This window comes from Staurois parvus, unplaced genomic scaffold (genome assembly GCF_062004578.1).
Source record: "Staurois parvus isolate SC_StPar_1 unplaced genomic scaffold, SC_StPar_1.0 ptg000941l, whole genome shotgun sequence".
Lineage (NCBI taxonomy): Eukaryota > Metazoa > Chordata > Amphibia > Anura > Ranidae > Staurois > Staurois parvus.
In genome coordinates, this window is record NW_028318737.1 from 1,469,274 (window position 1) to 1,495,573 (window position 26,300).

At 46.5% G+C, this 26,300-nt stretch overlaps 1 protein-coding gene across 1 annotated transcript in view; it reads left to right on the plus strand.

The window, feature by feature from the left end:
* The window catches only part of LOC149441872 (uncharacterized), an 89,243-nt gene that overhangs the window by 37,989 nt on the left and 24,954 nt on the right, over positions 1 to 26,300 (plus strand). Inside the window, exon 2 of the mRNA XM_089656837.1 lies at positions 17,989 to 18,930. Within this exon, the coding sequence (XP_089512963.1) occupies positions 17,989 to 18,930 (942 nt within the window). The remainder of the gene's footprint in view (positions 1 to 17,988; positions 18,931 to 26,300) is intronic.

Genomic DNA, 26,300 nt, shown 5'->3' on the forward strand with positions numbered 1-26,300 from the left:
ATCAATAGTTTGTAAACTATTGGAGGGATGATAAGGGACCATATCCAGGAATTTGCTGATGAACATAGTATCATTAGTAGTACCCAGCATGGATTTATGGGAAAAGATCGTTCTTGTCAGACCAACCTATTAACAATCTATGAGGAGGTGAGCTGTAATCTGGATAAAGGAACCCCCGTGGATGTAGAAGCAACGAGGATTGTGTCACTTCCAGAGTCACTCAGATGTAAACAAGCCATTTCCAGCTTGTGAAAGCATCAGAATGAACTGATCTTGGTTTGATTGGATGTTTTTATGGTCAGATTGGGATCTGGGGTCCAATAGACCCCAGATGTCTCAGTAAAGAGAACCTGTCTGATAGCAATAAAAGTCCTGAAAAAAATTGGGACAGTGAAAAAATAGAAAGAAACTTTAAGAAATAATTAAAAAATGAAAGCACCCCCCCCCCCCATGTTTGCACACAAAGGCTAACACATACGGAATTCCACCATGCATTGTAAACGGTGTTCTCACCACACGTGTCTCCACACAGGTATGGCTGGAAATGTCAGAGTAAGAGCGATAATTCCGGCATCAGACCTCCTGTGTAACTCTACACTGGTAACCTGAGTGACACCTATGGGGGGTATTTAGGCCCTGTAGTTTGGCGCCGTTCCACTGATGTTTGTAATTTTAACTTCTTCAGCCCCAGCCACTGCATATGTATGTTTGCAGGGCGGCACGGCTGCACAAAGCCACGTTTTAAAACGTGGTTTTGCAAAACAGGTAGGGGGCACGCACGAGGCGCGCGCCCGCCCTACCTGTCCCGTGGGTGTCAGCAGCGGGTCTCCACCGCCGGGTCATGGACGGTCATTACCGGCCGTTTTCCCGCGATTCGCGGTGATCGCTGACAGAGAGCAGGGCTGCATTGTTTATACACAGCCCTGCTTTCTGTCAGTTGCCTGTCAGCTCGTGACAAGCTGAAGAGGGAGAGAAGAGTTTCTCTCTCTTGATCAGCCTGCCCCCGTCCAGCACACACCCCGCCCCCTAGTAAAACACTCCCCTCACACAGTAAACCCTAAAAATGTTAACCCCTTCCTCCCCAGTGCCATTAGTACAGTGTCAGTGTTTTTCTTTTTCACTGATCATTGTATTGGTGTCACTGGGGATGTCAGTGACCCCAAGTCAGTTCCCCCCAGTGTCAAAATGTCCGCAGCAGTCCCGCCATAAGTCACTGATCGCCGCCATTATTAGTATAAAAAAATTAAAAATCCCAGTATCTTTCCCGCCATTTGTAAACGCTTTCATGTAAACCAATTAATTTACACGTATTGAGATTTTTTTTTAGCAGAGACATATCGCAGAATGCATTTTGGATGAAATTTGTGACAAAATTTTATTTTTTTATTTTTTTTTACTGGACATGTTTTATAGCAAAAAGTCCAAAATATTGGTTTTTTTTCTCAAAATTGTCAGCCTTTTTTTTTATAGCTCAAAAAATTAAAAATGCACAGGCGATCAAATACCACCGAAAGAAAGCTCAATTTGTGGGGAAAAAGGATGTAAATTTAATTTGGGTGCAGTGTTGCATGACCGCGCAATTGTCAGTTAAAGTAACACACCGATGTAACACAAACCTCTTCTGTAACTGCTTCCTGACCACCCTACAGCAGAAATACTGCTACAGGGCGGCATGGGTACGCAAAATCATATATATATATATAGGTGATTCGCGCTCCCGTGGTTTTCACACCCCTCCCAGATAGCATCAGATTGCCCGTCAGTACACCAGTCATCACATTTAACCACTTGATTGCCAGGTGCACGCTCATGTACAATAAACCTCCATTGCTAGTATAGTGTCTGAACGGGTCAATATCTTTGATAAGGTCAGCACTATACCAGCGTTCACATTAGTATAGCGTCCCCAAAAATGCAGCGTTAGCGGGATCAGCCCCAGCACCTGCCAACACCTGTGTTTAGCCCCTACGCTTACCCCCCCTTCTCCCCCAGCAAGTGTAGTGTCAGTAGGTCACTGTCACTTGATACATTGCACACAAAACCGCAGTGTTGGCAGAATCAGGCCTGATCTCTGTTAGCACTTGTCGGTAAATATTGATGACTCTCATATGCAGCAGAGTGCCAGTACTAGTGCCACGCTACCTTTTGGTGAACTGGAGAGTACCAGCGGTCTAGTACATCCTGGTCTTTCACATACCTTCTTGATTTTTGGAGCTGTTTTTCACGGAATATCTGTATGCGTTGATTGTGGATCAAAGCATTTTAAATGCACAACAATTTATCGCTGCCAACCCAAATTCAAACTTTGCCAGACCATTCGCATGGAAACTCATTACGGTTTTCAAATTTACATTTTTTGGGGGCCTAACCCTCAACATGGGTATTACTAAAAGAAATGAATTGCGGTTGTATTGGTCCGCAGACCCGATTCATCATATGCCGTGTTCTCTGCTGCCATGGCCAGGCATAGATATGAGAGTATAATGTGTTTTATGCATTTCAGCGACAATACACTCAGTCATCCTCGGGGTGACCCTGAATTTGACCGGCTCCACAAAATTCAGCCCCTCACAAATCACCTTAACTAAAAATTTGCAGATGTCTATACTCCCTGTCAGGAATGGACTCAGCACTGGTGGTGGGACTCACCTGCCGTGTGGGCTGCAGTACCAGGGCTGACCAGCGGGTGCTCTCAGCAGTCAGAAGCTCACTCCTGCAATCAGCCAACACCTGGGGCTGATTGCAGAAGGTGTATTTAAGGAATGGCCAGACCTGCAGTCAGTGCCTTGGTGTATGTTTCCCATGAGCCCCTGTACCTGCATCCTGTCTGCTTCCTTCTTGATTCCTGATTCTGCTTTGATCCTGACTCTGAGTGAACTCCGCCTGTCCTGACCTTGGCTATTTCTGACCACTCTTCCGCTCTCTCCTGGTACCCTGTTTGCCCGTTTGCTACCGACCCGGCCTGCCCGACTACGTTAATTTGTATATATGGTTATCTGTTGGAGTTTGGGTTGTTTGCACTGTGTTATGTTTACCTTGCACTGTGTTTGTGTTGTTTAGTCTTAATAAATTGTCTTATTTACACTATACCTGAAGCCTGCGTTTCCCTGTGTCAGTCCACACACCTCTGGTCATACCTGGAGCCTTGACACTCCCCAGCAAAACATCTGCGTTGATGAGTCCTTAATTAATTTTTCTGGCCTCCTTGCATTCAAACAATTTCTCCCCAGCAAGCGTGCCAGATATGGGGTCAAGATGTAGAAGACCTGTGAGAAGACAACAGGCTATACTTATAAGTTTCGGATTTACGAGGGAAAAGATAGTCACGTGGAGCCCCCCGGATGCCCAGACTACATGGGGAGTAGTGGCAAGATAGTTTGGGACTTGGTGTCACCATTTTTCCATATGGGGTACCACTTATACGTGAACAATGTTTATTCAAGCGTGCCACTATTTATACATTTGTACAATCTTGGAACTGGCGCATGTGGCACCGTGTGACTTAGTGTGTGCCCACCATTAGAAGTGGGTGGATGCAGGGCGGTATATTCTAATGGTGGGCATACCACACACTTTTTCTGCCAGAGATTTCTTCTCATTTTTTCATTCAGTCCACAGGCTGCATACAAAAAAAAGAATATAGTATATATACCCAACAAGGACCAGCAACGTACTGGTACATCACTGGACTTTGAATGGTTATACCAGGATGATGCCTACAGCTGCAGGCCTCATCCTGGTATTGTTTTTTTCAGCCAGCGATCGGCTTTCATGTAAAAGCAATCCTAGTAGATAATTAGCTGCAGGATTGCTTTTACAAGCAGCGGGAGATGATGCCCCCTCCCCCACTGCCTTCCAAGGTTTTCTCGGGCAGTCCCGTGCCATCAGGGGAACCTGAGAATGTAGCCGGTGTTTCTGCCAGCTGACTACAGAACTGATTGGAGACCAGAATGGTGCCAATCATCTCTATAGTCTAAGAATTCGGAAGCTACAAGCTTCCCATCACTTCAGTTTCTCAGGATATAAACAGCGACATTTGTAAATTGGGAAAGCATCTGATCACACCGATGTTGGTTTGATTAGATAATGTAAGGGCAGAGGAGATATCTAGAGGCTGATAGACCCCAGATTTCTCAAAAAATAATATATGACAATGCCCATTGAAGTTATCGGGGATATTTACATTCCCTGTTATAGCATTAAAAGTGATAAAATACAAAAAAAAATTAAAGGGACAGTGTAAAAATAATTTAAAAAATCTAAATAATTAAAAAACAAAATTGCCCCTCCCATGCGCGCACACCTGTGTGCACAAGCCTTGACCCTGTGTCGGTATGTAAACAGCGGTTGCACCATGCATGTGAGGTATTGCCTTGAACGTCAGATGAAGGGCAGTAATTCTAACACTAGACCTCCTCTGTAAATCTAAAATGGTGCATTTTAAAGGCTTTAAAGCGTTGCCTATGGATATTAAAAATGTTTGCAGTTTGTCGTCATTGAACGGGACATGTGCAGTTTTAAAGCATGTCATGTTTGGTATCTATTTACTCGGCATACCATTATCTTTTAGATTTTACCAAAAATTTGGCCAATATATTGTATTTTTGTGCATTAAAAGTTAAAAAAGTTTATTTTTTTTAAAATTTGCTTTTGAAAAATCGCTGCACAAGTACTATTTGCCATAAAAAATTGTAGTACCCACCATTTTATTAACTATGGTGTTTGCTTTAAAAAAATATATAATGTTTGGGGGTTTAAATTAATTTCCTAACAAAAAATACTGATTTTTTTTCATGTGAACAAAAAGTGTCAGAAAAGGCTTGGTCTTCAGGTGGTTAGAAGAGTGAATGATGTGTGGCATAAACTTCTAATGCTGGGCATAAAACGCCCCCACCCCCCAAATTGACCTCTTTTTGGAAAGTAGTCACCCCAAACTATTTGCTGAGAGGCATGTTGAATCAATAGAAGAATTTATTTTTTTACCACAAGTTTTTGGAAAATGACAAAAAAAATATATATTTTTTTATACAAAATTGTCACTTAAATGATTTATTGCTCACACATGCCATGGTTATATGTGGAATTACACCCCAACATACATTCTACTACTTCTCCCGAGTATGGGGGTACCACATGTGAGAGACGTTTTGGCAGTCTAGCCAAGTACAGGACCCCAAAATCCAATAAGCACCTTCAGGCTTTTAAAGGGCTTTATTTCCTCATTACACTTCCAGACTACCTATCACAGTTTTGGAGGCCCTGAGATGCCAGGATAGCACCTAACCCCCCAAATGACCCCTTTTTGGAAAGTAGACACCCCAAGGAATTTGATAGGAAGCATGGTGAGTATTTTGCAGATCTCATTTGTTGCCACAAGTTTTTGGAATATGAAGAAAAAAAACAAAAACATATTTTTTCTATTCTTTTTTTATATTTGAAAACCTTGTGAGAAAAAATTAGATCTGTAAAATACTCACCATGCCTCTTTTTAATTTCCTTGGGGTGTCTACTTTCCAGAAAGGGGTCATTTGGGGGGGTTGGTGCTATCCTGGCATGTCAGGGCCTTCAAAACTGTGATAGGTAGTGAGGAAGTGAAATGAGGAAGTTACGCACCTTCAGGCTTTCACAGTGGTCATTGGATTTCAGGCTCCTGTTTGTGGCTAGGCTCCCAAAAAGTCTCACACATGTGGTACCCCCATACTCGGTAGAAGCAGAAGAATGTATTTTGGGGTGTAATTCCACATATACCCATGGCTTGTGCGAGAAATATATCATTTAAATTACAACTAAAAAAAGGTTTTGTCATTTTCCAGAAACTTGTGGAAACAAAAATCTTCCATGGACTCAATATGCCTCTCAGCAGATAGCTTAGGGTGTCTACTTTCCAAAAAGGGGTCATTTGGGGGTGTTTGTACTATCCTGGTATTTTAGCACCTCAAGAAATGTGATGGGCAGTCAGAAAGGAAAAGCTGTGTAAATTCCATTATCTATACCAGTGGTTCTCAACCTTTCTAATGCCGCGACCCCTTAATACAGTTCCTCATGTTGTGGTGACCCCCAACCATAAAATTATTTTCGTTGCTACTTCATAACTGTAATTTTGCAGTGGGAGGAATAGTGCCTCATCATTGGTGTCAGTGGGAGGAATAGTGCCCCATCATTGGTATCAGTGGGAGGAATAGTGCCCCATCATTGGTGTCAGTGGTAGGAATAGTGCCCCATCATTGGTATCAGTGGGGGGAATATTGCCCCATCATTGGTATCAGTGGTAGGAATAGTGCCCCATCATTGGTGTCAGTGGGAAGAATAGTGCCCCATCATTGGTGTCAGTGGTAGGAATAGTGCCCCATCATAGGTGTCAGTGGGGGGAATAGTGCCCCATCATAGGTGTCAGTGGGAGGAATAGTGCCCCGTCATTGGTATCAGTGGGAGGAATAGTGCCACGTCATTGGTGTCAGTGGGAGGAATAGTGTCCCATCACTGATGTCAATGGGAGGAATAGTGCCCCATCATTGGTGTCAGTGGTAGGAATAGTGCCCCATCATTGGTGCCAGTGGTAGGAATAGTGCCCCATCATAGGTGTCAGTGGTAGGAATAGTGCCCCAATCATTGGTGTCAGTGGTAGGAATAGTGCCCCATCATTGGTGCCAGTGGTAGGAATAGTGCCCCATCATAGGTGTCAGTGGGGGGAATAGTGCCCCATCATTGGTGTCAGTGGGAGGAATAGTGCCCCATCATTGGTGTCAGTGGGAGGAATAGTGCCCCATCATTGGTGTCAGTGGGAGGAATAGTGCCCCATCATTGGTGTCAGTGGGAGGAATAGTGGCCCATCGTTGGTGTCAGTGGGGGGAGGAATAGTGCCCCATCGTTGGTGTCAATGGGTGGAATAGTGCCCCATCACAGGTGTCAGTGGGGGGAATAGTGCCCCATCATTGGTGTCAGTGGGGGGAATAGTGCCCCATCATTGGTGTCAGTGGGGGAATAGTGCCCCATCATTGGTGTCAGTGGGGGGAATAGTGCCCCATCATTGGTGTCAGTGGGGGGAATAGTGCCCCATCATTGGTGTCAGTGGGAGGAATAGTGCCCCATCATTGGTGTCAGTGGGAGGAATAGTGCCCCATCACTGGTGTCAGTGGGAGGAATAGTGCCCCATCATTGGTGTCAGTGGGAGGAATAGTGCCCCATCACTGGTGTCAGTGGGAGGAATAGTGCCCCATCATTGGTGTCAGTGGGGGGAATACGGCCCCATTATTGGTGTCAGTGGGAGGAATAGTGCCCCATCATTGGTGTCAGTGGGAGGAATAGTGCCCCATCATTGGTGTCAGTGGGAGGAATAGTGCCCCATCGTTGGCATCAGGGGGAGCAATAGTGCCCCAACATTGGTGTCAGTGGGAGGAATAGTGCCCCATCGTTGGGGTCAGTAGGAGGAATAGTGCCCCATCGTTGGTGTCAGTGGGAGGACTAGTGCCCCATCGTTGGTGTCAGTGGGGGGAGGAATAGTGCCCCATCGTTGGTGTCAGTGGGGGGAGGAATAGTGCCCCATCGTTGGTGTCAGTGGGGGGAGGAATAGTGCCCCATCGTTGGTGTCAGTGGGGGGAGGAATAGTGCCCCATCGTTGGTGTCAATGGGAGGAATAGTGCCCCATCATAGGTGTCAGTGGGGGGAATAGTGCCCCATCATTGGTGTCAGTGGGGGGAATAGTGCCCCATCATTGGTGTCAGTGGGGGGAATAGTGCCCCATCATTGGTGTCAGTGGGGGGAATAGTGCCCCATCATTGGTGTCAGTGGGAGGAATAGTGCCCCATCATTGGTGTCAGTGGGAGGAATAGTGCCCCATCATTGGTGTCAGTGGTAGGAATAGTGTCCCATCACTGGTGTCAGTGGTAGGAATAGTGCCCCATCATTGGTGTCAGTGGGAGGAATAGTGCCCCATCATTGGTGTCAATGGTAGAAATAGTGCCCCATCATAGGTGTCAGTGGGGGGAATAGTGCCCCATCATTGGTGTCAGTGGGAGGAATAGTGCCCCATCATTGGTATCAGTGGGAGGAATAGTGCCACGTCATTGGTGTCAGTGGGAGGAATAGTGCCACGTCATTGGTGTCAATGGGAGGAATAGTGCCCCATCATTGGTATCAGTGGTAGGAATAGTGCCCCCATCATTGGTGTCAGTGGTAGGAATAGTGCCCCATCATTGGTGCCAGTGGTAGGAATAGTGCCCCATCATAGGTGTCAGTGGGGGGAATAGTGCCCCATCATTGGTGTCAGTGGGAGGAATAGTGCCCCATCATTGGTGTCAGTGGGAGGAATAGTGCCCCATCATTGGTGTCAGTGGGAGGAATAGTGCCCCATCGTTGGTGTCAGTGGGAGGAATAGTGCCCCATCGTTGGTGTCAGTGGGGGGGAGGAATAGTGCCCCATCGTTGGTGTCAATGGGAGGAATAGTGCCCCATCACAGGTGTCAGTGGGGGGAATAGTGCCCCATCATTGGTGTCAGTGGGGGGAATAGTGCCCCATCATTGGTGTCAGTGGGGGGAATAGTGCCCCATCATTGGTGTCAGTGGGGGGAATAGTGCCCCATCATTGGTGTCAGTGGGGGGAATAGTGCCCCATCATTGGTGTCAGTGGGAGGAATAGTGCCCCATCATTGGTGTCAGTGGGAGGAATAGTGCCCCATCACTGGTGTCAGTGGGAGGAATAGTGCCCCATCATTGGTGTCAGTGGGAGGAATAGTGCCCCATCACTGGTGTCAGTGGGAGGAATAGTGCCCCATCATTGGTGTCAGTGGGGGGAATACGGCCCCATTATTGGTGTCAGTGGGAGGAATAGTGCCCCATCATTGGTGTCAGTGGGAGGAATAGTGCCCCATCATTGGTATCAGTGGGAGGAATAGTGCCCCCATCATTGGTGTCAGTGGGAGGAATAGTGCCCCATTGTTGGCATCAGGGGGAGCAATAGTGCCCCAACATTGGTGTCAGTGGGAGGAATAGTGCCCCATCGTTGGTGTCAGTGGGAGGAATAGTGCCCCATCGTTGGTGTCAGTGGGAGGACTAGTGCCCCATCGTTGGTGTCAGTGGGAGGACTAGTGCCCCATCGTTGGTGTCAGTGGGGGGAGGAATAGTGCCCCATCGTTGGTGTCAGTGGGGGGAGGAATAGTGCCCCATCGTTGGTGTCAATGGGAGGAATAGTGCCCCATCATAGGTGTCAGTGGGGGGAATAGTGCCCCATCATTGGTGTCAGTGGGGGGAATAGTGCCCCATCATTGGTGTCAGTGGGGGGAATAGTGCCCCATCATTGGTGTCAGTGGGAGGAATAGTGCCCCATCACTGGTGTCAGTGGGAGGAATAGTGTCCCATCACTGGTGTCAGTGGGAGGAAAAGTGCCCCATCATTGGTGTCAGTGGGAGGAATAGTGCCCCATCACTGGTGTCAGTGGGAGGAATAGTGCCCCATTATTGGTGTCAGTGGGAGGAATAGTGCCCCATCATTGGTGTCAGTGGGAGGAATAGTGCCCCATCATTGGTATCAGTGGGAGGAATAGTGCCCCCATCATTGGTGTCAGTGGGAGGAATAGTGCCCTATCGTTGGCATCAGGGGGAGCAATAGTGCCCCAACATTGGTGTCAGTGGGAGGAATAGTGCCCCATCGTTGGTATCAGAGGGAAGTATAGTGCCCCATCGTTGGTGTCAGTGGGAGGAATAGTGCCCCATCGTTGGTGTCAGTGGGAGGAATAGTGCCCCATCGTTGGTGTCAGTGGGAGGAATAGTGCCCCATCATTGGTGTCAGTGGGAGGAATAGTGCCCCATCGTTGGTGTCAGTGGGAGGAATAGTGCCCCATCGTTGGTGTCAGTGGGGGGAGGAATAGTGCCCCATCATTGGTAATAGTGACACCAATGATTGGGCACTATTCCTCCCACTGACACCAATGATACTTACCTTGCTGACCCCTGCTCCAGCCTGGGCTCGCTCGCTCCCTCCCTCTCCCATGGTACAAACACTTACCGGTCAGATGGCTTCCTTCTCCGGCTTCCTTTCCTCCTCTTCACTCGCTCGTGCTTCGCGGTGCCGCTCGGCTCCTCCTTTCCAAGCTCCACCTCCTCGCTGGTGATTGGCCGCCTGTGTGCCTCTCTTGAGCTACAGTTCCGGCGGCCAATCACCGACGAGGAAGGATTGATCCCGGGGGTGTGTCCAGATGACAGGGACGGCATGTCATCCCGCCCACACCTGCAGACGGATCAAGGAGCGGTGTCTCGGTTCCTAAGGCCATCGGAAATATGTGTTTTCCGATGGTCTTAGGCGACCCCTGGGAAAGTGTCGTTCGACCCCCAAAGGGGTCGCGACCCCCAGGTTGAGAACCGCTGATCTATACCATAGTTTGTAGACGCTATAACTTTCACACAAAGCAATCAATATACACTTATTGGGATTTTTTTAACCAAAAACATGTAGCAGAATACATTTTGGCCTAAATTTATGACAAAATTTTAGTTTTTTTGGATATTTTTTATGACCGAAATGAGAAAATATTTTTTTTTTTTAATTTTTCTTCAAAATTTTCTGGTTATAGCGCCAAAAATAAAAACTGCACAAGTGATCAAATACCACCAAAAGAAAGCTCTATTTGTGTGAAAAAAAGGATATAAATTTAATTTATGTACCATATTGCATGACCGCGCAATTGTCTGTTAAACTAGCGCAGTGATGTAAAGCAAAAAATGGTGTAAATTCCATTATCTATCCCATAGTTTGTAGACGCTATAACTATCACACAAAGCAATCAATATACACTTATTGGGATTTTTTTTACCAAAAACATGGAGCAGAATACATTTTGGCCTAAATTTATAACTAACTTTGAGTTTACTATATATGTTTTATAGCCAAAAGTAAAAAATATTGTTTTTCTTCAAAATTTTTGGTCTTTATATGTTTATAGCGAGAAAACTAAAAAGCGCACAGGTGATCAAACACCACCGAAAGAAAGCTCTATTTGTGTGAAAAAAAGGACGTAAATTTCGTTTGGGTGCAGCATTGCATGACCGCACAATTATCAGTTGAATTAGTGCAGTGCTGAGTATTAAAAAGAGGCGTGGTCATTAAGGGGGGTAAATCCTCAGGAGGGTAAGCAGCTAGACTCCATCCTGGTATTCTGCTGCAGAGACTGGAAGGTGACGGACTGATTGGGGGACCTTGTTGTCTACCAGTAGAGTGTGAATGACTTGTATTCCCAGATAATAATATATAATATAATCCCACGTTTACACACTATATATATATATATTTATATCTGGTGGTATATCATTGTTGATGACTATATAGTATATTGTTGGGAATTATAATGATTTCTATGGTATGTTTCCCTGACATATATGACACCTCAGCTTCCATTCTTCCCTTGGTATATATATATATTTATATCTGGTGGTATATCATTGTTGATGACTATATAGTATATTGTTGGGAATTATAATGATTTATATGGTATGTTTCCCTGACATATATGACACCTCAGCTTCCATTCTTCCTTGGTATATATATATATTTATATCTGGTGGTATATCATTGTTGATGACTATATAGTATATTGTTGGGAATTATAATGATTTATATGGTATGTTTCCCTGACATATATGACACCTCAGCTTCCATTCTTCCCTTGGTATATGCCTGGATTTAGGACACTCAATTGTTGTCCCTTTTCTTATATCGCCTTGTTTTGATCCAACAACTGATCACTACTTACTGACCTATCCGGACCCCACTACTATCTAATATTTACTGTGTATTTGCTGACACTTGTATATGTCACTCCAGCTTGTATCCTTCAATATACCTAAGGAAAAATGGCGCCTGCTTAGCCGTGCGTGCGCACTAAGTTACGTCTTCTCAAAGATGGCGCATGTATAATGCGCATGCGCTGTCATCAATATAAACTGACGGCGCGCGGCTTGGCATTATTGGTGTTCCCCTCAGATGACCTGCGGGTGCACAAAACGCGTAAGGGGAGAAAATAATACTGTGACGTCACGCAGCCGGAGCAACGTGGAGCTCCGGCGGCCATCTTTAACTCTGGCCGGTTAGTCCATGCGGTTTTGCTTACTCACACTATGTGTTTTTATCTGGATACCTATTATTATCTCAATAAATATTCATACTACTACACTATGGGATGTGTTTGCCTTGACTCCCCCGGGGAGTATTGATTTACAGACATCCAGAGAGGGAGCCTCTATTACACCCAGTGAGCTGCACCCATCCATCCCTTAAGGGGAACTCTGGAAAACCCGGATTCATCATCTTAAAGTCCCAGGACCCATCCCCCATAAGAGGGAGTTTACTCTATTCCTGCCCTGAGATGACCATTAGATGACAGCAGGATTTATTACAAAACGCACATTATTTTACGCGTTCCGGTGAGTGCGCATTTCTTCCATACTGATTGCACAGCACCATTTCCAGGATTGTACAGGATATATGAGCACTTAGTCACTTTATGAACTTTTATATGTCTGGTGTTATTTATATCACATGAGTTTATTTTTCAGAATCAATTTGTGAATATTTATGTCACTTTTATGTACCTTTTTGACCTTTTACAATAATTTTCATGCTGCACACTATTATTTACATTGCTGATTGTAAGGTGTTACTTGGTTACCTTGTGCATAGCGGCTGATATCCATTTTTGTGCGCTCACATATACCTACCATACATACTGTATCCCCAGATGGTGGGGACTGGACCTCCTGAAGGAAGGATAGGGAAACCTGAAGATTGTCCTGGGCAGGAAGGGGGGAAAAGTACCCGATATGGAAGGGGTTAAAGGGCAAATATGACAAGAAAACATTCAAAATGCTGAACACAGCACAAGGGATCACACCATGAGACATTTCTCTTCTCAGGGCTGCAGTTCCTCTGAGCTCCACAAGGTGGTGATCTCGCTTATACCCAAACAGGAAGTCTCTATGGAATACAGAAGGGAAGTGATGTCAGGTACAGACAGGAAGTGATGTCAGGTACAGACAGAAAGTTCCATGTGGAACAAAGAAGAGGAGACATTGGTGGTACTGGCAGCAGAGGAGGTAATAAGGTGTTATTTCCTATTTACACCCAGTAACCCCCCCGTCATGTCCGTCCTCTTCCTCCATAGTCACGTCCTTCCTCTTCCTCCATAGTCACGTCCTTCCTCTTCCTCCATAGTCACGTCCTTCCTCTTCCTCCATAGTCACGTCCGTGCTCTTCCTCCATAGTCACGTCCGCCCTCTTCCTCCATAGTCACGTCCGCCCTCTTCCTCCATAGTCACGTCCGTCCTCTTCCTCCATAGTCACGTCCGTCCTCTTCCTCCATAGTCACGTCCGCCCTCTTCCTCCATAGTCACGTCCGCCCTCTTCCTCCATAGTCACGTCCGCCCTCTTCCTCCATAGTCACGTCCGCCCTCTTCCTCCATAGTCACGTCCGTCCTCTTCCTCCATAGTCACGTCCGCCCTCTTCCTCCATAGTCACGTCCGTCCTCTTCCTCCATAGTCACGTCCGCCCTCTTCCTCCATAGTCACGTCCCTCCTCTTCCTCCATAGTCACGTCCGCCCTCTCCCTCCATAGTCACGTCCGTCCTCTTCCTCCATAGTCACATCCGTCCTCTTCCTCCATAGTCACGTCCGTCCTCTTCCTCCATAGTCACGTCCGTCCTCTTCCTCCATAGTCACTTCCGTCCTCTTCCTCCATAGTCACGTCTGTCCTCTTCCTCCATGGTCACTGTGACGTCTTTTATCTCCAGCAGATGATGATACACACATATATAGTGTGGGAACCCAGATGAACCCCTTCAGGGGCAGAACATTCCCCCACTTCCGGGGCCGGAACATTCTCCTCATTGTGGAGATAAATTCTAGTAATATGGTCCTCTAAACAAACAGCACTGACAATAAATAGACAAGACAAGGACCATCCTGACCATACATGGCCTACAAAGGGCAATGATGACACTACACAGGCAGCCAATGGGCAATCATTACACTATGCAGCCAACACAATGATGGAGTGCCGGGGTCAGGAGTATGGAGCATAGAGCCCCTTACATTGCTGCTCAGGAGGAAGGAAACATTCCCCAGCCGGCCATGAAGAATATGTTCCATCATTGGTGTCAGAGGGAGGAACATACTGAGGGGTCTGAGGGAAGTAGAGGAGCTGAAGGGCTGTGAGAGTTTAGTAAAGCTGAAAGACTTTAGGGCCTCTGAAGGGGGAATCTGGGACCTTTTAGGGGGTACTCAGGCTGCAGGGCTTTGGGGGAATAGGGGGCTGAAGGTGTCAGGGGACTCAGAGGGAGGGGAGGTCTCTGGGTCTGTGGTGGCCCTCCCCCCACCTGTACTTATTTTTCTGACCTTACAGAACTGCCAATCTTAACCATCTTAACCAAGCCAAAGTCCTTGGAGTCATTCTAGACTCTAACCTCTCCTTCCAACCGCATGTCAAATCACTTACAAATACATGCAGGCTCCACCTCCGCAATATCGCCAAAATACGCTCCTTCCTTACCCCAGACACCACTAAACTACTCGTACACTCCCTGATTATCTCACGCCTTGACTACTGCAACTCCCTCCTCACCGGCCTACCCCAGTGCAGGCTGTCCCCGCTTCAGACCATCCTGAACTCAGCGGCCAGACTCATCCACCTCACCAACCGCTCCACCTCTGCCACCCCCCTCTGCCTCTCCCTCCACTGGCTCCCTATCGCCCAACGCATCAAATTCAAACTACTCACTCTGACCTACAAAGCCCTTCACAACACTGCCCCTGACTACCTCACCAACCTGATCCCCAAGTACCACCCTACCCATACCCTTCACTCCTCACAGGACCTCCTTCTATCTTGCTCCCTAGTCTCCTCCTCCCATGCACGACTGCAGGACTTCTCCAGGTCCTCCCCCATCCTCTGGAACTCACTACCCCAATCCATCAGACTGTCACCTTCCCTCCTCACCTTCAGGCGCTCCCTGAAAACCCACCTCTTCAGGGAAGCCTACCCCACCCTTACCTAACTGCTGCTCTCCTTCATTCCTCCTACCACTCCATCCCCCACAGCCACTTCCTCCTGTACCACTACCCCCTCCCTCCTAGATTGTAAGCTCGAAAGAGTAGGGCCCTCTAACCCCTCGTGTGCTGTTTGTAGTTGCTGTACTGTTTCATGTATTGTCCCCCCCTCTATTGTACAGCGCTGAGCAAACCCTTTGGTGCTATATAAACTCCATGTAATGTAATCTTATTGTCTCACTGGTCATGTGACATGTTCTGGAATTTCAAGTAACATAGAGAAGGACATTCCTTCACTCAGTGAGCACTTGTTCTTAGAAGAGTCCTGATTCAGCTGCAAACCAGTTCAGAAACAAAACAATCCCAACAGAGAAAAGGGAATTTCTGATCCGACGAACCAAGAGGGTTCCAGGTCCTTCAAGATGTAACAAACACTAAACAGTCCAAACTAAATGTCTTCCCATGGGGGGAGTAGTTCTTCAATGTCCATCAACCCTCCTATTCCCCCCTCACATCCACATCCTATTATTGTGTGACCAATACCATCCAAATCATTCTTACTTTCATTTCCCAAAGTTATCCGTCTACAAGGAGACCTGTATAGATCACATGATGGCACCAATGAGGATGGAGGAGGACCGGAGTCACATGACTGAGAAGATACTAAACCTCACCCTGGAGATCATCTACCTGCTGACCGGAGAGGTGAGGAGGATTCTGGGAGGTCACATGACATCACTCTTATCTCTATTAATAAAACACAGACCTGACCGGAGAGGTGAGGAGGATTCTGGGAGGTCACATGACATCACTCTTTATTATATATTTATTTCAGGTACTTATATAGCACCGTCAATTTGCACAGTGCTTTACATATATATTGTACATTCACATCAGTCCCTAACCCTCAAGGGGTGTACAATCTAAGGTCCCTAACTCACATTCATACATACACATACTAGGGACAATTTAGACAGGAGCCAATTCACCTACCAGCATGTCTTTGGAGTGTGAGAGGAAACCCACGCAGGCACAGGGAGAATATGCAAACTCCAGGTAGGTGGTGCCATGGCTGGGATTCGAACCAGCGACCTTAGTACTGCCAGGTAGAAGTGCTAACCATTTAGCCACTGTGCTGCCCTTATCTCTATTAATAACACACAGACCTGACCAGAGAGGTGAGGAGGATTCTGGGAGGTCACATGACATCACACAGACCTGACCGGAGAGGTGAGGAGGATTCTGGGAGGTCACATGACATCACACAGACCTGACCGGAGAGGTGAGGAGGATTCTGGGAGGTCACATGACATCACACAGACCTGACCGGAGAGGTGAGGAGGCTTCTGGGAGTCTAACATGATATTCCTATTGGTTCCTCAATGCAGAGATTTCCTCTTCTGAAGTCAGGTGATCATATGACCATCACAGTGCCTCCATGTGACTCCCTAAACCCTGAGAGACACAACATGGAGAAGATTCTAGAAGTCACCAAGAAGATGATGGAGCTGCTGACAGGAGAGGTGAGCGGTGCCGGGAATTCTGGGACATTCTCCAGTAACAGACAAGGGATGTGTCTGGATGGTGACTGTATCATTGTGTGTGTCAGGTTCCTATAAGGTGTCAGGGTGTCACTGTCTATTTCTCCATGGAGGAGTGGGAGTATTTAGAAGGACACAAGGATCTCTACAAGGACGTCATGATGGACAATCAGCCGCCCCTCACATCACCGGGTAAGAGGAGACTTTATTGTAAAGGAGAGAGCAGTACGGAGGATCCACCTAGATCCCCCATCATCTGATAAACACATAGAAACAATGGATTCAGTCAGTGTGTGTGTTTCCTACAGATGGATCCAGTCATGGGAACCCACCAGAGAGATGTCCCCGTCCTCTGTATTCCCGAGATTCCACACAGGAAGGTCACACCATCCCTCACCATCATCAGGTAGATGAGGAACAATCACTGATAGTATCATTAGGATCTGTACATTATCTGCATTGTTACCATTGATGTCATTTTTATTATATATTCAGAGTGGAAACCTGAGAGATCCTAAAGTTGAGGTTAAAGAAGAGATAAAAAAGGAGGAGGATGAGGATGGGGGGATGGAGGAGTCAGAGCTTCTAAGAGAGCACAAAGATCTGTACCAGGACACCATGGTGGAGTCATCCAGCTACAGGAACCCACCAGAGAGATGTCCTCGCCCTCTGTATTCCCGGGATTCCACACAGGAAGGTCACACCATCCCTCACCATCATCAGGTAGATGATGACAATTATTGGTAGTTGTGATTTATACACAGCATGTTTGTTACAATGAATGTTTTATTATATCTTTCAGAATGGAATCCTCGGGGATGATAATATTGATGTTAAAGAAGAGTATAAAGAGGAGGATGAGGAGTATGGAGTGATGGAGGAGTTTTCAGAAGGACACAAGGAGATGATGGAGCCACCTAATACCAGGAACCCACCAGAGAGATGTCCCCATCCTCTGTATTCCCGGGATTCCACACAGGAAGGTCACACCATCCCTCACTATTACAAGGTTGGTGGGATGGAGCATCTAGAACATGGACTTGTAGAGACAATGTGTGGAGTTTTTATGTGACCTTATATTTTACAGATGATATTTTCTCTCATTTCCTTGATTTAGAGTGGAGATCCAATCGATATAGAATTTGAGGTGAAAGCAGAAGAAGAAGAGGCGTATGTGAGGGATGATCAGCAGTCTATGGAGGAGGATGGAATAACGGGGACATTTATAGAGGAGGACACTCCTACAGAGATCAGCACAGGTGGGTCATGAACACTAAATCCATTCCTCCACCCATACTGCTCACTGATTGGTCCAGAGTAGGGCGGGGACTGGGTGATATCAGCCTGTAATCCCCTGGTCACTTTCCTGAGCTGTGTTCCCCATCTAGCCTGATGTGGGCGGAGTCCTGTTTGGGGGAACCAATCAGCTCCTGTCTAGTAATCCTCTTTGTATTTTAGTCCATGGCCGGGAGATGAGGAAAACCTCCGAGGATTGTCTCACTTTGTCTCCAGACTGGAAAGTAGAAGATGAGGACATCACACAGTATAGTCCAGGAGAAAACCCGGCTCCCTCCAATGTCCATCCGGCACCACCCAGTGTAGATGGACCATCAGATTCCTTGTATCCTGAAGAACCTCAGACTGTGCGGGACCGGGCCGGCCTTCCAACAGGGAAAAGCTTTTCCTGTCCTGAGTGCGGGAAGGGTTTCCTTTTTAAATGCTATCTTGATGAACATCAGAGATCTCACACGGGGGAGAAGCCATATTCCTGTCCTGAGTGCGGGAAATGTTTTTCAAAAAAGTCTAATCTTAAAAAACATCAGAGGCTTCACACAGCTGAGAAACCATATTCCTGTCCTGAGTGCGGGAAAACATTTTCACAGAAGGTTCACCTTAGCACACATCAAAGACTGCACACAGGGGAGAAGCCATTTTCCTGTTCTGATTGTGGGAAAAGTTTTTTTCAAAAATCAGAGCTTGTTTCACATCAGAGATCTCACACTGGGGAGAAGCCATATTCTTGTCATGAGTGTGGGAAACATTTTTCATGGAAGTCCAGTCTTTGCATACATCAGAGATCTCACACGGGTGAGAAGCCATATTGCTGTCCTGAGTGTGGGAAATGTTTTTCAGTGAAGTACAACCTTTACAAACATCAGAGATCTCACACGGGAGAGAAGCCGTATTCCTGTCTTGAGTGCGGGAAATGTTTTTCACATATGTCTAATCTTTACATACATCAGAGATCTCACACAGGGGAGAAGCCGTATCCTTGTCCTGAGTGCGGGAAGTATTTTTCACAGAAGTCCAATCTTTCTATCCATCAGAGATGTCACACAGGGAGAAGCCACTTTCCTGTCCTGAGTGAGGGAAATGTTCCTCACTGAAGTCCTGTCTTCCTGTACATCGGGTCCCATACAACCCTGGAGGTGTATTAGTGCCTTGAGTGTGGGAAATGTCTTCTAGATGAATGTTGCTGGACATCCCAGCTCTCATGTGGGGAAGAAGCACACCCTGATATACACCTCAGATATACTCCATGGCTGATCTTCATCATGGAAGAAACAGTTCATAAGGAGATGAGAGGTCCCCAAAGACATGGATGAAGTGTGGGACCGGGTTGCCCATACATATGAGGAGAATAAAAATGTCCTGACCTGTCATTGGCTGAGAAAATTTTGTGGTGGGAGATTTCACAAACACTTGGAGATCTATTTAAAAATAAAAGAATGAGTTGAACGAATGTGACCGGCGTTCGCCCAGCTTGGATGAATATTGGCCGTATTTTATTTCATACTCTGATATTCTTGGCTCCATCTAGTGGCCATAATGCAGTATTGAGATACTTTTACTGATTGAGGTATTTCATGAATAATACCTCAGTATGGTCACTAGATGGAGCTGACGGTCATAGGAAATCAATGTGTTAAATTATGGCCAGAATCTGTAAGGACTCCATGAATTTGTGTCACATTCGTCCAATTAATTTCTATCAGCAGACCCCTTACTCTCCTTCTTCAGGCATGGATTCATACTAATACACTTCTGACTACAGTAGACATGGAAGGATAGAAGGTGATCTGTATGTAAGCCTTCACCTTGTAATACAACCAGTTCAGGTAAACATAAAAATGAAAGAAAAGCATTTGTGTATAGATAGAAAAAGATTAGAAATACATTGTTCCCCTTTTTATAAGTGATCACATTCCCTCTTATCTCAGCTGTATATGGGAAGGAGAAACAACAGCACAATTGACTTCTGTTTACTGGTCTTCCCAGTGCATGGCTGAGCAGGGGGGGTGTCAGGACAAGTCTTATCATTGAAGGAGAGCAGGCTTTGTTTTCAGCATGGATGGAGAACTGACCATGAAAGTGACAGGGAAGCAGAGGGACTGGCAGGATCACCGGGGATCTCATACAAAGGAAGCAATACAGAGAGAAGAGGAGATGTCTTCATACCAGGACATGGACAGCCGGCACAGATCAGGAATAGGACATTGACCCCCCCAAGCCATTTCTGACACTTTTTGTTTCCATGTAACAATCAGTATTTTTGCTAGAAATTGTCTTTGAACCCGCAGTGCGCATGCGCTGGGCCGGGACAGGTTATGTGCTGACCGCGTTCTGCATGTCCTCCACCATCTGAGATAAATGAAGGAAGTGGGGCAGAGGAGGGGTCCTGGAAACAGCAGCACTAGCTGGGGGAACACAAGATGTACAGTCGGTGCTAATGGTGAAAAAGAAGCCCACACAGCAGCCTCGGTCAGACCGCCAGGCCCCTCTTCTGCAGTGAACTCCTCCAGCCAAGATGGTGCCGGTGCACAAGGCCACAACACACAGCAGCCCACCACTGCAGCAGCCCTCACCTCCACCACTGCAGCAGCCCTCACCTCCACCACTGCAGCAGCCCTCACCTCCACCACTGCAGCAGCCCTCACTTCCACCACAGACAGCTTCTCAGGAGGACACACTCGGAGACCCATTTTCCTTAGTCCCAGGATGAGCCCCAGCAGACGTCACCAGGTGAACAACGACAATTCTCTCCATATCTTGGATCACCTGGGGGGGTATTGGTAGTGCAGCCTCCCCAGGGTCCTCCACCGTGTCAAAACACAAATGCAGATAAAAAAATTTGATAAAAAGATACAGCTGTGTACGTATAAGTAAGCAATAAATGTCATTAAATATATATATATACACATACAGTTGTGCTCAAAAGTTTGCATCCCCTGGCAGAAATTGTGACATTTTGGCATTGATATTGAAATACGACTGATCTGCTCTTTTATTGAAGGATGATGATCACATGAAGCCATTTACTATCCAATAGTTGTTTGGCTCTTTTAGAAATCATAATGACAACAGAAATGGCCCAGATCAAATGTCTCCGCCCCCCAGATCAGAAGTCTCCGCCCCCTGGAATGTTCGGCCTGGGTACAGACACACGAGGTGACACACACGGGTTACAATGCCAATTAGAGGTTAATGTCCCACATCTGTGGCTTTGTAAATTGCAATTAGTGTCAGTGTATAAATAGTCAATGAGTTTATTAGCTCTTCCGTGGAAGCACTGACTAGGCTAGATACTGAGCCATGGGGATCAGAAAAGAACTGTTAAATGTCCTGCGTAACAAGGTAATGGAACTTTATAAAGATGGAAAAGGATATAAAAAGATGTCCAAAGCCTTGATAATGCCAATCATCACTTCCACTAAGAAGTAGAAAATTCAGGGACCTCTTGATACCAAGCCAAGGTCAGGTAGACCAAGAAAGATTGCAGCCACAACTGCCAGAAGAATTGTTTGGGATACAAAGGGAAACCCGTAGGTAACCACAAGAAAAATCCAGGCTGTTCTGGAAAAAGACAGTGCGGTTGTTTTGAAGGAGCGCAATATGATGACACTTGAACAAAAATGAGCTGCATGGTGGAGGTGCCAGAAAGAAGCCTTTACTGCATCAATGACACAAGAAGGCCCGGTTAGGCATGTCAAGGTGTTGTCAGGCATATTATAACCGGGCTTTTTTGTGGCATTGGTGCAGTAAAAGCTTCTTCCTGGCACCTCCACCAAACAGCTCAATTTTGTTCAAGTGTCACCATATTGTATTCCTTAAAAACAACCACACTGTCTTTTTCCAGAGCAGCCTGGATTTCTTTTGAGGTTGCCTGGGGGTTTTTCTTTGTATCCCGGACAATTCTTCTGTCAGTTGTGGCTGCAATCTTCCTTGGTCTACCTGACCTTGGCTTGGTATCAAGAGATCCCAGAACTTTCCACTTCTAAATAGGTGACTTAAAAGTACTGATTGGCCTATTCAAGGCTTTGGATATCTTTTTATGTCCTTTTCAATCTTTATAAAGATCCATTACCTTGTTACGCAGGATTTGTGACAGTTCTTTTCTGCTCCCCATGGCTCAGTATCTAGCTTGCTCAGTGCTTCCACGTGAGAGCTAATAAACTCATTGACTATTTATACACTGACACTAATTGCAAATTAAAAAGCCACAGATGTGGATTTTAGCCTCTAATTGCCATTTTAACCCGTGTGTGTCACCTTGTGTGTCTGTACCAAGGCCAAACATTCCAGGGGAGGGAAACTTCTGATCCGGGGGCGGAGACTTCTGATCCGGGCCATTTGGGGGATTTCTGTTATCATTATGCTTTTAAAAGGAGCCAAACAACTACGCGATTTTAAATGGCTTCATATGATCACTTCCCTAAATAAAAGACAGTTTTTTGGCATAATCAGTCATATTTTCTGCATCAATACCAAAATGTCACGATTTCTGCCAGGGTATGTAAACTTTTGAGCACAACTGTGTATACTGTATATGTGTGTTTGTGTGTATATATATATATAAAACATGTATATATAATATATAATGCCCAGTACATGACTGCTATAAAATAATGATGTTGATCACTGAAATGAATAATAAAAGTATGAATACAAATAGTAATAAATCCATGATTCAGCTTTACCTGTACATTGTGATTAGAGCATATCGATCTTTTGCTGAGTGATTTGCATTAAATCCATGTTATTAGAGCTCTTAAAATGCTTCAGCAACTCTTTAGAACTCTTTCCAAGTGATCAGACAGGTTTAGAGGAATATTATGAGGAAGTATTGTGTTCGATGTGTCAGAATTGTAACAACGGCAGTGGAGAGATGAACGTCAAACAATCAATCAACAGCAGAGGCTGCTCAGATGGCGGTGGAATGCACGCCGGTATGTAACCACTAGAGGGTGCCTGCTCAATGCGTTCCAGCCGCCATCTTTACTTGTCACTGGAGGGCATATCACAGGAGGTGCAACCGAGAAGCCGCTGAAACCGCCCATATGTAAATCCGAACAGACGGAGGGCGGCTGCACACAGCCACAGTCTACTGCTCACTGCGTTGTCACTTGCGGGATGGAGAGCCCAGGAACCAACACCTCCATCACACAACACAAGGAGGGATGGAGGGGCACAGCGTCCACCTTGCACTAGATGGAAGAGTTTATGGATTATGATCCAAAGGAGGAAGGAAAAAAGGGGGAAATTATGCAAATAACTTAACCACATGCCGCCCAGCCACTGTAGAAATACGGTGGCAGGGCAGCATGGCAGGGCAAAAGCATGTTTTAAAACGTATGTTTTGTAAACAGGTAGGGGGCGCGCGCGAGGCACACAGGCGCGAGGGCACACAGAGGCATCGTCAATGAACAGTCCAGGGTCAGTTCAGTGGGCAGGCAGAGGCATCGTCAATAAACAGTCCAGGGTCAGTTCAGTGGGCAGGCAGAGGCATCGTCAATGAACAGTCCAGGGTCAGTTCAGTGGGCAGGCAGAGGCATCGTCAATAAACAGTCCAGGGTCAGTTCAGTGGGCAGGCAGAGGCATGGTCAATGAACAGTCCAGGGTCAGTTCAGTGGGCAGGCAGAGGCATCGTCAATAAACAGTCCAGGGCCAGTTCAGTGGGCAGGCAGAGGCATCGTCAATGAACAGTCCAGGGTCAGTTCAGTGGGCAGGCAGAGGCATCGTCAATAAACAGTCCAGGGCCAGTTCAGTGGGCAGGCAGAGGCATGGTCAATAAACAGTCCAGGGTCAGTTCAGTGGGCAGGCAGAGACATCGTCAATAAACAGTCCAGGGTCAGTTCAGTGGGCAGGCAGAGGCATGGTCAATAAACAGTCCAGGGTCAGTTCAGTGGGCAGGCAGAGGCATCGTCAATAAACAGTCCAGGGTCAGTTCAGTGGGCAGGCAGAGGCATGGTCAATAAACAGTCCAGGGTCAGTTCAGTGGGCAGGCAGAGGCATCGTCAATAAACAGTCCAGGGTCAGTTCAGTGGGCAGGCAGAGGCATCGTCAATAAACAGTCCAGGGTCAGTTCAGTGGGCAGGCAGAGGCATCGTCAATAAACAGTCCAGGGTCAGTTCAGTGGACAGGCAGAGGCATCGTCAATAAACAGTCCAGGGTCAGTTCAGTGGGCAGACAGAAGCACGGTCAATAAACAGTCCAGGGTCAGTTCAGTGGGCAGGCAGAGGCATGGTCAATAAACAGTCCAGGGTCAGTTCATTGGGCAGGCAGAGACATGGTAATACAGGGAAATCACAGACAGCAGACACTGTAGCAATATCTTCCCTTCCCTTCTATGTCACTAAGTGTAGAGATGTATGATGGATTGGGAAGGACTCTCCAATACAGAGGCCTGGCTGGGGGGGACATTGGGGACAGTAGTATGGGGTGTCATGGTGAATTCTGTTACTGGAACATACTGGACATTTTCTTTGGGGTTGGCGTCCTGTTTGGGTCGGAGGGAGGATATTGGGGAAATGTCTTTCATGAAGTCTGGTCCCTGAATAGGAGTGACCTTGTTCGGGGACATGGCTATCTGGATAGAGAAGGGCTGTAACAATGTCCTCTTGGTATCTCAGGTAGGATAGGGATGGTTGTGTGCACTTACAGAAGATGACAGAAGGATTGTACGGGGATAACTGAAACAAGTAGATGACAACCATTTTATACCAATAGATTGGTCTCCTGGGGGTGAAGTAGGGCTGTAACATTCAGTCATTCATACCCTCCATGAACTGGTTCTAGTCATGTATGCACTTGGGGTTTTGGACAGGACCTTGTCTTGTATGAAGTTCCACCGAGGTGTCCTCATGGATTGAGGAAAGGATATAGACATCCCTTTTATCTCTCCACTTTAGGTCTAGTATCTCTTCAGTTCACAAACTGGCTGACTCTCCCCCTTTGGGTTTTGTGGCCCGTCTGCTGGGGATGTACTGTTCAATGCCCAGCCTTCCCGTGAAGTGGACGAGGGATATTAATCCACATAAATATTTATGCCGGGAGTAAACATTTCTGAAAACTTGCAAGAAAAAAAAATTGAGTGGCCAAATTTTTAACAGCTTGTCGTAATTTATTATTTTATTTCAGGTACTTATATAGCGCTGTAAATTTACGCAGCACTTTACATATATATTGTACATTCACATCAGTCCCTAACCCTCAAGGGGTGCACAATCTAAGGTCCCTAACTCACATTCATACATACACATACTAGGGACCATTTAGACAGGATCCAATTCACCTACCAGCATGTCTGTGAAGTGTGGAAGGAAACCGGAGTACCCAGATGAACCCACATAGGCACGGGGAGAGCATGCAAACTCCAGGCAGGTGGTGCCATGGTTGGGATTTGAACCCATGACCCAAGTACTGCCAGGCGGAAGTGCTAACCATTTAGCCACTGTGCTGCCCATAATTAGGATGATTTCAAGGAGGGCACCAGGTATTGTCATGTAAAAACCTCATTATCATCTCATAGCGTGTTCTGGGCATACAAGAAGAATAGATTGGCATGGGATGTATGGACTGAGTGGACCAGTAGGCACGGACTTCATTTTTTTGTCAGTCCCATATTCAATGTAAGTGCAAGAAAAGCTTTAATTTCCTCCACAGTGACAGTTTTCCACACAAATGGATGGACATACGATAAATTGGGATTGTTGGCAATGTATTGGCTGGCATACAGATTACATCGATCCACAATGTAATTCAGTAAATCATCATCAAAAAATAAATGAAAACAATAAATTGGGGTAACATTTTCCATTTCTATCTGAGGGTCTGGCCGCACTGTAAAGGGGGGATTGCAGGTTCTGCCGAATCAGTGGGCAGCCATGTGGGATTTAAAAGCAAGTCTTAGAGGTTAGTGTGGGCCCTATGTCAATGTTGTGGATGGGACCCCTCGCTACTGGTTCCCGGCCTATCACCTGGGAGGGCTGCACTGCTTGTGCTAGACACTGCACCAGGATTTACAGCACTGCTGGTGGATGTCGGATCCTCCTCAGATCACTGGAATCTCTTTGTTGTGACTCTCCATCTCAGAATCCAATACTGACCCACTGCTTTCACCTGACTCCTACTCAGAATCTGGGTCTGGCAGTGAGAGCTCCCTGCTACTCTTGTCCCTCATACTCAGTATCTGGAGTATATTGTCCCCTCCAAGGCCGCGGTGCGATCCCACAATTTCTGCATATCTTGACGCACCAGGGACAATTCCATCCTCATCCCCTTCACCTCCCCAGTAAGGATCGCCACAGATGAGGCGCATGTAGTGACTGCAGAAATAATCCCTCTAAGTGTGGGATCAGGATTATCTTCAACAGGAGCCGCAGCCTGTGTCCCATGAGACTGGGATGGTGGGATACTCACTGAGGGACTGCAGGATGGGATCTCTCGATCTGCC